This window comes from Natrix helvetica (genome assembly GCF_964273705.1).
Source record: "Natrix helvetica genome assembly, chromosome: 14".
NCBI classification, from domain to species: domain Eukaryota; kingdom Metazoa; phylum Chordata; class Lepidosauria; order Squamata; family Natricidae; genus Natrix; species Natrix helvetica.
The window spans coordinates 11,114,046-11,127,922 of NC_138564.1; the positions used below are offsets into that span (position 1 = coordinate 11,114,046).

The following is a 13,877-nucleotide window of genomic DNA, read 5'->3' on the forward strand; positions in this document are numbered from 1 at the left end:
GAGGCAGAAGAACAGCTGGAGCCTGTTCCCATTGTGCGCATGCGCAGAGTGGCCAGACGAAGGGAACAGCTAAGGAACAGGGGTCGACTTGGGAGTAAGGCCAAAGATGGATGATGAATGGCCCCTCCCAGGGGAAATAAAAGAGGAGCAAAAGGGGAGTGGAGTTTGCAGGAGTCCATTAGTTCGTTTAATTTGTGACTCCGAGACTTCTTGCCAAGTTCTGGGACCCCTGACAGAGATATAAAAGCAGGATATTATGGATGAAAACAGAATTAAAAATTCTGGTAAAATTCAAGCCAGGCAACGAATGCAGTCTTTCTCAGCCTCTGCTGGCTGGGGAATTCTGGGAATTGACACAAACACATCTGTCAAATTCGAGAAACACTTACGTGATGGCTTGCTCTCCCCTTCCCCCTCCATTCCTCTGCCTTCCTGATCTTCTGCAGATTCAGACTCAATAACAGAGTTCCGGGAACTTCAACCCAGGCTGAAAGATTTTGAAATCCGGAATCGGATAGGATGTGGACGTTTTGCCGAAGTCCGGGTGGTGAAAGAGAAGGCAACGGGCGACGTTTACGCCATGAAGGTGATGAGCAAGGAGGCGCTGTTGGCAAAAGAGCAGGTACGGCCGCTGTTTGGTGGGAGAATTTATTAACCACAGAGGTTTAATAGCAGTTTGCAGGAAATTTGCAAATCCAGCCCTTGGTGTCCCCCTAGGGCAGGGGCCTGCAACCTTAAACACTCAAAGGGCCACAAAGGTCCTAACCGGAAGCCCCCCGTTCAATTCTTGCACCGACCGGAATTCTGGTTCCCCCCACCATAGAGTCTCCTCCTAGCGCGGCATCCGTTTTCCTCTCCCGACCGGAAGTCTGGTTCCCCCACCCCCCACCATAGAGTCTGTTCCTAGCACGGCGTCCTTTTTCCTCTACCTGTCCTAACCGAAAGCTCTATCAATTTTTGGAGCCGACCGGCGACAGGGAGCTGCAGCAGAGGGATGGAAGAGCCACATGTGGCTTCGGAGTTGCCGACTCCTGCCTTAGGGTACCTGTCAGAAATACAGACGGGCTTGATATAAAATCTTCTATTCTGTCCTCCTAGGACAGAAGGGGGGATCGAGAGGAGGGGGGGAATCAGCTGCGCCACTCTGGGGAAAGTTGTGTTGTGTCATTGCAGCCCAAGCCTCCTCTTGTTTGTGTTATGTGTCTTGATGTACCAAACCCTTCCAAAAGGGACAAAACCCTTAGGTTAGTAAGACCAAGGAGTGTATATTTGGCCGTGTTAGTCGCAAACTCTCAAATGTTTACCTCTTGCTTTCGCAGGGGCTAGAAACCTGTTTTTAAAAAGTTGGAAAATTGAGAGTTCCTTCAATGGAATATCAGCTTTAGATTAAAAGAACAACAACAGCTTGGCTTGTTCTGACCTCGGCTTTACCAAGTCACGGAGCAGACTCCTTGTCCCGACAAAAACCCTTTTTATTAAGCTCATGGGAATTCCTCTCCTTCACATCCAGAAAAGTTCCCGGCAAACAGTCTTTCAAGGGTGAATTGACAACCACAGACCTTATCAGGCTTGGAGAGCTGCCAGGCCGGTATCTCCCAGACACAATGCTGTACAAGAAAATATTTGGCAAGGAGTCTCTGGGAGTCATGAACAAATCTTCATACTAATTAAACAAATTAATTGTCTCCTGCAAACTCCACTCCCCTTTCGCTCCTCTTTTATTTCCTCTGGGAGGGGCCATTCATCGTTCACCTGTGGCTTTACTCCCAAGTCGACCCTTGTTCTTTAGCTGTTCCCTTCTCCTGGCAGCTCTGCGCATGCGCACACTGGGAACAGGCTCCAGCTGTTCGTCTGCCTCACTGATGTCTGACTCCGAAGGCAGCTGATAACTGTCAGACGGCCCTGGCCCCCTCTCTGCCTCCGACCCAGAGCCCTCATCAGAACCTTCCCCAGACTCCAGGACTGGCCCAGGTCCCTCCCCAACCTCCTCACTGTCTGAGTCTGCTGCTGGAAGGCCACAACACCTATTTCTTTTGCAGCTGCAAAATTCAAAATTATATCCATGTCCCCAACCTCCCGGTCCCTTCATGAATTTAATGATTTCCTTATTTCTTTTTTTTTTTTAATCCCTTTTTAAAAAAGGTATCCTTTGAGGAAGAGAGAAATATACTATGCCAGAATGGCAGCCCTTGGATTCCACGCCTTCACTATGCGTTCCAGGATAAAAAGAATCTCTACTTGGTGAGCGTTACGTAGGGTTTGCAAACTCATTTGTCGGCTTTGTAGGGTTAAGGGTCTGTCGCTGGCATTGACGTAAGAAAATTCCAACAGGAAACAAAAACACAAGCCATCATTCTTACTTTTAAGATCAGAGGTTTATGGTTTCTCAATTTAGACCATCAGAAATGAATACATATAAAAGAAATCACAATATTGCAATGGGCCAATGAGATATAGCCAGTCCTACAAGGACCTGCTATAAATCAAAGAGTCCCAAGCCGATCTTGATCCCTATCTTATACTGTTCCTCTAACCACATACATGTTCCAACAACTTAGCTAACTCTCACTATCCGTGAGCACCTGTGTACATTACTTTCAATTCCTCATTTCCAACAGTTTCACTCTTCCTGTTTTAAACGAGTCCCTACAAGTGCATATTTTGCAAAAAAAACCACCCTTATTTCGCAGTGAGCAACAGTTCAGCAGGATTGCAAATATTCCTGGTCAATTTCGAAGTCATCCTAGCTGAAGACTTTGGTTTATATCTCTTTATTCTAGACCCTTCTCTTATCCTTAGGATTTATTGAATCTGATAGATCAATAGGTTACATTGCTTGGTTCTCACAGCATGTTAAACCGAGTTCAGTTGTGCTACAGTTTTTAGAGGGGAAATTAGGATAGCTATTAAACGGAAGGTGAGAGTTTACGGAGCATGAAGAACAGATAATCTGCATATTTCAAATGTGTCCATCTTTACATCTTTTTATGTCCTAGCTTTTTTGGGGGGGGGGGGGAAGGGGCTATTTGAAATCTTTTAGGCCTGTGTTGGTAATACATACAGCTTTTCTCCTGTGCCCAATGAAGGCCTTGTGTAGATTAACGCCGACATCCCGATAGCATTGAGTCAAACAGCACTTTAAGAGGACCAGGGGTAACGCTTGTCCCCAATTCATGTTGCTAAGGGGGGCGTTGGTTAAGCGGGTTTGCCTCCTTTTCCCCCCAGCAGATATATTGTCACTGTGCCCAGAGAGAGAAATATCTCCCTCTACCTAGGATGGAACTCACAGCCTCTTGAGTGTGAGGCCAGAGCTCTGCCTCTAGGCCACCGCACCACTCAAGGACTACCTGTAATGGAGAAAGGTTTTTAAGTGTGTTAGAAGGGAAAATGGAGGTGTATATGTGTCAACATCATCTTATCCACCTATCTACCTAACTTAAGGAAGGCTGGTATAGTGATTAAGGCTGGAAACCAGGAGACTGTGAGTTCTAGTCCTGCCTTAAGCACAAAGCCAGCTGCGTGACTTTGGGCCAGTCCCTCTCTTTCCGTGTAGGAGGAAGCAGGCAAGGGCAAACCATTTCCGAAAATGTTGCCAAGGAAACTGCAGGGACTTGTCCAGGCAGTCGCTAAGAGCCAAGACTGCCTCAAAAGCATAAAAATTGTGTATTACCTCTTCCCTACTCCTCTCTCTTTTCTCTTCCTACCCTCTCTCCTCTTTCTTTCCCTTCCATCCTCCTCCCCCTTTCTTCATCCCTTACCTCTCCCCTATTCCTCTCTTTTTTCTCTTCCTACCCTCTCTCCTTCTCTTTCTCTCCCTTCCATCCTCCTCTCCTTCCCTCTTCTTCTTCCCTTACCTCTCCCCTACTCCTCTCTTCCCCTTCCTACCCTCTCTCCTTCTTTTTCTTTCCCTTCCATCTTCCTCTCCTTATCTCTTCCTTCCTTCCTTCCTTCCTTCCTTCCTTCCTTCCTTCCTTCCTTCCTTCCTTCCTTCCTTCCTCTTCCTTTCAATTCCTTTCCTCCTCTCTTCCTTTCTTTTTCTGATGTTGTGGGTGTCTCTTTCAGCTCTCAATTTATGTTCTCTTGGGATGCTATTTCCGCAAACCCAAATATAATTTCATTTCATTTCTTATTCCCTTTCCTTCGCTAGTCTATCCTAACTATGCTTTTTCCCTTTATATCTCACTCTTGAAGATATACTTGTATATTAGTACTAGAAAGTATTTTTTAATTTTCAAGAGGCGGCATCATCTTTAATACAACTACTTCACACATTTTTACTTCCCTCTGTATGGGTGCCTGATTACTTCCAAAAACGACATGAAGGTTATGGATTATGAGCCGGGAGGAGAACTGCTCTCATTCTTAAACCGATACGAAGATCAACTGGATGAAAGCACTTTAGAGTTTTATCTGGCAGAATTAGTTTTGGCCATTCACAGCGTCCATCAAATGGGTTACGTCCACCGGTGAGTTTTTCAGTTCAACGTCTGTATACCTAACCAGACATAAGAGAGGCAGTTTGGCTAAAAAGTGGGAGACTGTGAATTCTAGTCCCGCCTTATACATGAAAGCGGGTTGGTGACGTTGGGCCAGTCATCAGGAGTCTGGGAGTTCTAGTTCCACCTTACGCATGGAAGCCAGCTGGTGACTTTGGGCCAATCACCAGGAGATGATGAATTCTAGTCCCGTTTTAGGCATGAAAGCCAGCTGGTGACTTTGGGCCAATCACCAGGAGTCTGGGAGTTCTAGTTCCACTTTATGCATGAAAGCCAGCTGGTGACTTGGCCAATCACCAGGAGACAGTGAATTCTAGTCCCGCCTTAGGCATGAAAGCCAATTGGTGACTTTAGGCCAATCACCAGGAGACGGTGAATTCTAGTCCCGCCTTAGGCATGAAAGCCAATTGGTGACTTTGAACCAATCATCAGGAGTCTGGGAGTTCTAGTCTCACGTTAGGCGTGAAAGAAGGCATATTAGATACGTTCACCGCCTTGAGTTATTTGTAAAAATAAGGCGGGATATGAAATAAATAAAAAAAAAAGAACACATTCCTTCATTTTGGGAGACCCAGAATGTAGAATAAAGTTTGAGTAAAAAGTATGAGCAATGCAAAAGCTCTTGAAGATGATATGGTTCCCTCTGAGCCTTATTTACAATTTTCAGCTTTTAGGTGGGGTTGAACAGTTCTGGGCAGAGTAAAAATACTTTTGACGTAGTTTACACGTACAACTTCCATACTTCTTGGGAGTATAAGATGCACTTTTCCACCCCCTGAAAGAGGGTGGAAACGTTGGTGCATCTTATACACCGAATACAGCCATTTTTTGGCCTCCGGAACACCCCACCCCCCGCAGGTCCAATTTTCACCCAAAATAGACTCGCTCTCCACCAAAAAAGGGGGCGCAGAGAGTTTGGGAGGCCTTCAGAGTCCTCCTAGGGGCTGGGGGAAGGCACAAACATGATGTGTTGGGGGGCTGGGAGGTGAAAAACGGCCCTCGTTTTTTGCAAAAACGATGGTTTTTTCTTGTTTACCTCTTCGAAATCTTGGTGTGTCTTATACTCCAGTGCGTCTTATAGTCCGAAAAATACAGGCAAGGTTTTAATATGGTTACGGCTGCATGAACCCAGCTTGCTTCTGATGAAATGTAGTAGGAACTTGTTCTGAAAATTGCGAAGTCTATTTAAAAAAAAAAAATTACTTATCCTTGTAATGGTTTCAGCAGCCTGAAAAGGGGGGGGGGGCGAGCAATTTTAATTTCAGAAAGAGAGTTTTATTGATTCCTCCTTTTTACCCTCTTTATGCCTTGCAGAGATGTTAAGCCAGAGAATATCCTCATTGACAGAACAGGGCACATCAAGTTGGTGGATTTTGGGTCTGCTGCCAAAATGACAGTGGATAAAACGGTAATAAATATATATATATATATTTTGAAATGGGGAAATTAAAAGATTGACATTTAATCTTGGGTAGTGCCCTCCATTGCAATCGTTATCCCAAGAGTTACGCAGATGACGGGTGAGGATCTCGGAAAAGCAACGGGGCCAAATTAAATTGGCCAGAGGGCCAAGTTCTTGAAATTAGCAGCTGCCTGATGCTCTGATTAAACCATGGCTACAATCACACTGTAAGGATGCGGTGGCTCAGTGGCTAAGATGCTGAGCTTGTCAATCAGAAAGGTCGGCGGCTCGGCGGTTTGAATCCCTAGCGCCGCATAACAGAGTGAGCTCCTGTTACTTATCCCAGCTTCTGCCAACCTAGCAGTTCGAAAGCAGGTAAGAAATGCAAGTAGAAAAAATAGGAGCCACCTTTGGTGGGAAGGGAACAGCGTTCCGTGCGCCTTCGGCATTGAGTCATGCTGGCCACATGACCACGGAGACGTCTTCGGACAGCGCTGGCTCTTTGGCTTTGAAACGGAGTTGAGCACCGCCCTCTAGAGTTGGGAACGATTAGGACATACGTGCGAAGGGAATCTTTACCTTACAGTCAAAGACTGTATTGTTTGGGCAGTGACTCTCAATATGATGCTGAAGCACAGCGCCTGGATGCTCAACCAGCATTGCCAGGGATTATGGAAAGTTTGTCAAGCCTAAAATCAAGAAGAAAGACGTGATTCTTCCAAGCTGAGTTCATTGTTTCACTCTTGCCAGATTGAGGGATGTACTATCTGGATATATTCTGGGAACTCTTAAGGAGGAGCCGTCTCCACCTTCTTTCTCTCACACCTTGATATCTGGGCTAAGTTGCCTCTTCCTTCTCTGGAATGGAATGGAATTCTTCAGCCACCAGGTGTGGACTTCAACTCCCAGGATTCCTCAGTCACCACGTGTCAGGCCCCAAACCAAGAATGACACATAGGGATTCTCCTAAGCTGAGTTCCGTTATTGTGTCACTCCTACAATATACTCTGGGAACTCTTAAGGAGGAGCTGTCTTCTCCCTCTTTCTCTCACACATATCTTAGCTAAGTTGCCTCTTCCTCTTCTGGAATGGAATGGAATTCTTCAGCTGCCTTGTGTGGACTTCAACTCCCAGGATTCCTCGGTCACCATATGTCAGGCCCCAAACACAGTGATTCTTCCAAACCGACTTCTTTATTGTTTCACACCTACAGACAGAATCTTGCTAGACTTGAGTACTGTTTGCCCCTACAGTATACTCTGTGAACTCTTAGGGAGGGACTGTCTTCACCCCCTTTCTCACACATAATATCCAAGCTGAGTTGCCTCTTGCTCCTCTGGACTCTTCCCTCTTGAAGAATTCATCTCCTTAATACAATCCATCACATCATGTGTGGACTTCAACCCCCAGAGTTCTTCAGCCACCACATGCAGACTTCAACTCCCACGATTCCTCAGTCACCATGTGTCAAGCTCGAAATCCAAGAATGATACTTGGCGATTGTTTCAAGCTGAGTTTTTTTTTAAATCACACCAACAGACAAAATCTTGCCAGATTGAGGACTCTACCATCTGCATCTGCAATATATTCTGGGAACTCTTGAGGAGGAACTGTCTTCACCCTCATTCTCTCACACCCGATATTTGAGTTGCCTCTTCCTCTTCTAGAATGCCTCCCCTGCCTCCTGGGCATCCACTTCCCTACTGCATTCCATCACATCTTAAAGCGTTATCGTTGGGTAGCATAGTTGACATATCATCTTTTAACGACCCCCATAATCCCTTGCGGGGTGGAGTCTGGGCAACTGAAAGGAGCTGAGTCTTTACTGGCCGGATTCCCTTCCCTGTCGCCAATGCGGAGGTTCTTTTCAGCAGATATATTCTCATTGTACCCAGAGAGAGAATTATCTGCCTCTGTCTAGCAATACAATACAATACAATACAATACAATACAATACAATACAATACAATACAATACTAGAGTTGGAAGGGACCTTGGAGGTCTTCTAGTCCAACCCCCTGCCTAGGCAGGAAACCCTATACCATTTCAGACAAACATCGGTTCAGTGCAATACAAATGAGCTTCCTTTACTCTTTCTTTCCCTTTCTCTTTATTAGTTTTTGTTTTGTATTTGTTCTTTTCAATTCTCCTGCTTCTTCCTGAAGGGAGCATCAGTCTCAAACTGTGGTTGACACCGATCATGGGTAGCTCTGCCCTCGTCTTTGAGTTTAACCACGTGCGTCCTAATTTTGGAGGAAAAACATCAAATGAGTAAATGAAGAAGCTGAGGTTCTGGTCGCTAAATAATGGTGGGTTTGATTATGGTTAGAACGGCTTGTCTCTTAATTGCGGTAAGAAAAGGCTCTTGATTAAACTAATTGAACAGATAAAATTTTACACATTGAATGAGTCCTGGCTAAAAACTCGTAGCTTTCTTTCTCTACTGACCTCGAGTAATTTTTTTTTTTTTTAATAATGCGAAATTATAATTAAAATACTACTTGGCCTCCTTTGCATTTCCTTTAGCCATCTGGGATTTTGTTTAAACTTAACTAACAGTAAATAAGAGATGGAAGAGGAAACGAGTTTTTAAACTGTGTTCCGAAGAAACTTAAGATGAGAACTTCTCAAGCGAGATGGGTGTGTTTTTGTGAAGAAATCAAGATTCAAAATGTATTTTCGCTTGAAGAGAGCATTTGATTGAACTTATTATTTATTATAAATTTAGTATGAAGGAGCTGGTCCAGATATCTGGGGGATAACTTGTTTCAAAGAATTGGGGACATCAACAAGGATCTTTGTCGGGATTTAGCTTAGATAGTAGGTTAGTGTCTCAAAATGGGTTAGCTGGATTCACACTTAGTTTTTGGGTTACAGGTAGTTCTCCACTTAAGACCCCAATAATAGAGTTGGAAGGGCCCTTGGAGATCTTCTAGTCCAACCCCCTGCTCAGGCAGGAGACCTTATACCATTTCAGACAAATGGATGTCCAACCACTTCTTTAAAACTTCCAGTGTTGGAGCATTTACAACTTCTACAAGAATAACTTGACTCCCTCTTCTTTGGGGCAGCCCCTGAGATATTGGAACACTGCTCTCATGTCATCCCTAGTCCTTCTTTTCATTATAGGCATCCCCAATTCCACCAACTGTTCTTCATATGTTTTATCCTCCAACACCCTAATCATCTTTGTTGCTCATCTCTGCTGCCAAAGATCGTTCGCTGCCACTTGGAAAGCAGGCTGGCACAAAAAGTAGGTAGAGCAAGTGGAGAAAGCGAAAGAAGGAAGGAAGGGAGAGAGAGAGAAAGAAAGAGAAATAGATAAATAGATAGATACATAGATAGGGTTGGTAGGTAGGTAGATACATATATACACATATACACACATATTTATATAGATAAAGATAGGTAGATATTTATATACATAGATATATATATATATATAGATAGAAGGATCGCGGTGGTTCAGTGGCCAAGACGGCTTTGAAATGGAGATGAGCACTTCCCCCTAGAGTCGGGAACGACTAGCACGTATGTGTGATGGGAACCTTGACCTTTTATAGATAGATGATAGATGGATAGATTTAGATGATAGATAGATAGATAGATAGATAGATAGATAGATAGATAGGTAGATGGGTAGATAGATAGATGATTGATAGATTGATAGATAGATGGTAGATAGATTGATTGATTGATAGATGATAGATAGATAGATAGATAGATTTAGATAGATAGATTTAGATAGATAGATAGATAGATAGATAGATAGATAGATAGATAGATAGATAGATAGATTTAGATAGAATAGAGAGAGGGAGAGAATAGAGGTAGGTAGGTAGATAGATAATACAGACGATAGATAGATAGATAGATAGATAGATAGATAGATAGATAGATAGATAGATAGATAGATAGATAGATGGGTAGATGGGTAGATAGATAGATGATTGATAGATTGATAGATAGATGGTAGATAGATTGATTGATTGATAGATGATAGATAGATAGATTTAGATAGATAGATTTAGATAGATAGATAGATAGATAGATAGATAGATAGATTTAGATAGATAGAATAGAGAGAGGGAGAGAATAGAGGTAGGTAGGTAGATAGATAATACAGACGATAGATAGATAGATAGATAGATGGGTAGATGGGTAGATAGATAGATGATTGATAGATTGATAGATAGATGGTAGATAGATTGATTGATTGATAGATGATAGATAGATAGATAGATTTAGATAGATAGATTTAGATAGATAGATAGATAGATAGATTTAGATAGAATAGAGAGAGGGAGAGAATAGAGGTAGGTAGGTAGATAGATAATACAGACGATAGATAGATAGATAGATAGATAGATAGATAGATAGATAGATAGATAGATAGATAGATTTAGATAGATTTAGATAGATAGATAGATAGATAGATAGATTGATAGATGATAGATGATAGATAGATTTAGATAGATAGATTTAGATAGATAGATTTAGATAGATAGATAGATAGATGATAGATAGATAGATAGATAGATATAAAGATTGATAGCGATAGATAGATAGATATTAATTTAATGTAAAGCTAATTTAAAGTCAGCAGATTATGGTAGCTAATACACTGAACCTTCTTTACAGATGCAATCCTTTTTTGGCCCTGAACTTCTTAGGCCCTTCAAACCTCTCACAGGCCTTTAGCCCCGATTTACCCTGATCTGCCAACCAACCCAGGAATGGCTTTTTTTTTTTTGCAGCCGGCAGAGAGAATTCCCTCGGGCGCTGCAGTGCGTCAGAATTGGAAGACGAGATCTGGTTCGCTGCAGGTTTGCCCTCTGAATGCAAAGAACGGCACAGCCTTCAGATTTACCCGGACCGTGGCCAGGAGTAGCCCTTAACCTTTGACTATGGTTTATTCCCGGGGAGCCTTGTTTAGGTCAGGGGTCCCCCAACCTGTGGGTCACGGTCCACTTACCAGAGTGTAGTCCCACTCGCGCGAGAGCGCCAAAAACAAATATTCCGCTCTCACATATGAGCATAAGAATTAAGATTCTTTATTAGCCAAGTTTGATTAGACATGCAAGGAATTGGTCTTCCGTGCAGAATCTCTCAGCTGGACATACAGCAATAGCGACAGATCCTTCATCAGAGTCGTCGTAAAAGTACAATCGGTTTTTGCCTTTGTTTCGAATGAGGTGGGGACTAGCAGATTAACAGCGTTGGAAGGGACCTTGTAGGTCATCTAGTCCAACCCCTGCTGAAGCAGGAGACCCTACACCATTTCTGACAAATGATAGTACAATCTCTTCTTGAAAGCCTCCAGGGATGAAGCTCCCACAACTTCCGAAGGCAACTTCCGTTCCATGGGTGGATTGTTCTCACCTTCAGAAAACTCCTCCTTATTTCTAGGTTGAATTTCTCCTTGACCGTTTCCATCCATTGTCCCTTGTCTGGCCTTCAGGTGCCTTGGAAAGTAGATTGACCCCCCTCCTCTCTGGGGCAGCCCCTCAAATATTGGAACATGGCTATCATGTCTCCCCTGATCCTTCTCTTCACCAGTCTAGCCATGCCCAGTTCCTGCAACTGTTCATTGTAGGTTTTAGCCTCCAGTCCCCTCATCACCTTTGTTGCTTTTCTTTGCACTTTTCCCCTCAAAGTCTCTTTATTCAGATTGACAGTTAGAAGGGACCTTGTAGGTCATCTAGTCCAACCCCTGCTCAAGCAGGAGACCCTACACCATTTCTGACAAATGATAGTACAATCTCTTCTTGAAAGCCTCCAGGGATGAAGCTCCCACAACTTCCGAAGGCAACTTCCGTTCCATGGGTGGATTGTTTTCACTGTCAGAAAGTTCCTCTGTATTTCCAGGTTGAATCTCTCCTTGATCAGTTTCCATCCGTTATTCCTTGTCTGGCCTTTGGGTGCTTTGGAGAATAGCTTGGCCCCCTCCTCTCTGGCGCAGCCCCTCACATATTGGAAGATGCTATAATGTCTCCCCTGGTCCTTCTCTTCACTAGACTAGCCAGGCCCAGTTCCTGCAACCGTTCATCGTATGTTTTAGCCTCCAGTCCCCTCATCATCCTGGTTGCTCTTCTCTGCCCTCTTTCTAGAGTCTCAACGTCTTGTTTTATAATGGGGTCACCAAAACTGGATGCAGTACTCTAGGTGTGGCCTTACTAAGGCTTTATATTAACTTCTCCTTAGTTCCTCTGGTGAGTAAAGTGTTTAATGGAACATTATGGTAAGCGTATACAAACGTATGTGGTCTTAACCTGTTCACTCCAGCTCTCGGGAATAACCTGAAATAATCAGCGATCCCTTCTCTTCCAGGTGGATTCCAAGGTGCCTCCTGGCCCTACTGACTATATGGCCCCAGAGGTCCTGAGTGCTTTGAACAACGGCAAAGCTTCCTATGGATCAGAATGTGACTGGTGGTCCCTAGGGGTGGTTGCTTATGAAATGACTTACGGGAAATTGCCGTTTGCTGAAGGGACCTCGACAAAAACGTCCAACAACGTCATGAATTTTCAGGTACAAATGGAGCTTCTCTGTTTTGACCCAGCTCCCCAAACACGACAAACCCTCTGAAGTTAAAACAATTCCTTCATTAGAAGTGCCAGCAGCTAAGAAGCCTGTCCGTCCAGATGGATAGTTGTCTGCCACATCTATTCATCTCTACCACCTGCCTTTTATCCCCAGAGCTAAGGTGGGGCTTAGCTAGCAGCAGTGGCTCTTCCGTCCTAAGGACCGGCCCATAGATTTCCACTGCTCTCCTTTCCTCTGCCTTCTGCGCATTCGCTAATCAGGCACTGGACCCAGCTGTTCTTCCTCTTCCTCATCAGCCACCTCCAGACCTGGGGGGTGTTGACTCTCCATATGAGGGCTGATTGACGGCTCAGGCTCCGCCTCTCTCTCTCTCTCTCTCTCTCTCTCTCTCTCTCTCTCTCTCTCTCTCTCTCTCTCTCACTCACTCTCTCACTCTCTCACTCTCTCTCTCTGACAGCTCCATTCCCTCTTCCCCCTCGGAGTTCCCTGGTTGCCTTGATGCTGACCAGCCCATAGATTTCCACTGCTCTCCTCTCCTCTGCCTTCTGCGCAGCCATGTGTCAGGCACTGGACCTAGCTGTTCCTCATCAGCCACCTCCAGAGCTGGGGCCTGTTGGCTGTCCATCTGAGGGCTGATGGACGGCCAGGCTCCATCTCTCTCTCTCTGCCAGCTCCATTCCCTCTTCCCCCTCGGAGCTCTGAGGTTGCCTTGAAGCTGACCCCGATGGATATTATTAGCAGCAATAAAGTCTTGATGCGGCCATTTCGAACATCCTCTTTTAAGTCAGAAATGAGGAGGTTTCGTTGCGAAAGCTTTCAGAATGACCTAGTGATGCTACCATCAAGGATTTCTGGAGGAAGATGGTTTTGGGGGATTCTTTTTTTGGGGGGGGGGGGAATATTTTTATTTGCTTTGAATTTGAAAGCTTGGAGAATTTTTCCTCTCTTGTTCTTCAAGCGAGACTTACTATTTATTTTTGTTTCAAATTGCAGAGGTCCCTAAAATTCCCGGAGGACGTCAAGATCAGCCGTGAGCGTCTCGACCTGCTGCAGAGTCTGTTGTGTGGGCCGAAAGAACGCTTGGATTACGAAGGCCTGTGCTGCCATCCGTTCTTTGCCAAGGTTGACTGGAGTGCCATCCATAAGGGTGAGTCATGGCTCACACCTGTCTTGTGGGCTCTTGATCTGGGGGGGCGGGGCGGGGGCTGTCCAGGAATGCATTGGTGTTAAAGCCGGGCCAACCTCCTTTTGGCTTGGAGGGAAAGGTTTGTCTATCACTTGGGTGTTGTGGCCCACCAGTGGCCTGCGGAGCTGGCAGCCGATTCGGACAGTGAGGAGGGTTGGGGAGGAACCTGGGCCAGTCCTGGAGTCTGGGGAAGGCTCTGATGAGGGCTCTGTGTCGGAGGCAGAGATGGGGCCAGGGCCATCTGACA

At 44.7% G+C, this 13,877-nt stretch overlaps 1 protein-coding gene across 5 annotated transcripts in view; it reads left to right on the top strand.

The window, feature by feature from the left end:
* CIT (citron rho-interacting serine/threonine kinase) overlaps window positions 1-13,877 on the top strand; it is a 211,089-nt gene that overhangs the window by 130,278 nt on the left and 66,934 nt on the right. For 4 of the 5 annotated variants that reach the window (XM_081966272.1, XM_081966273.1, XM_081966274.1 and 1 more), the window contains exons 3-8: window positions 447-622; window positions 2,143-2,241; window positions 4,324-4,466; window positions 5,811-5,904; window positions 12,229-12,429; window positions 13,438-13,591. The exons of the other annotated variant lie outside the window; for it this stretch is intronic. In XM_081966272.1, coding sequence (XP_081822398.1) covers window positions 447-622; window positions 2,143-2,241; window positions 4,324-4,466; window positions 5,811-5,904; window positions 12,229-12,429; window positions 13,438-13,591 — 867 coding nt within the window. The remainder of the gene's footprint in view (window positions 1-446; window positions 623-2,142; window positions 2,242-4,323; window positions 4,467-5,810; window positions 5,905-12,228; window positions 12,430-13,437; window positions 13,592-13,877) is intronic. 5 annotated transcript variants of the gene reach the window in all.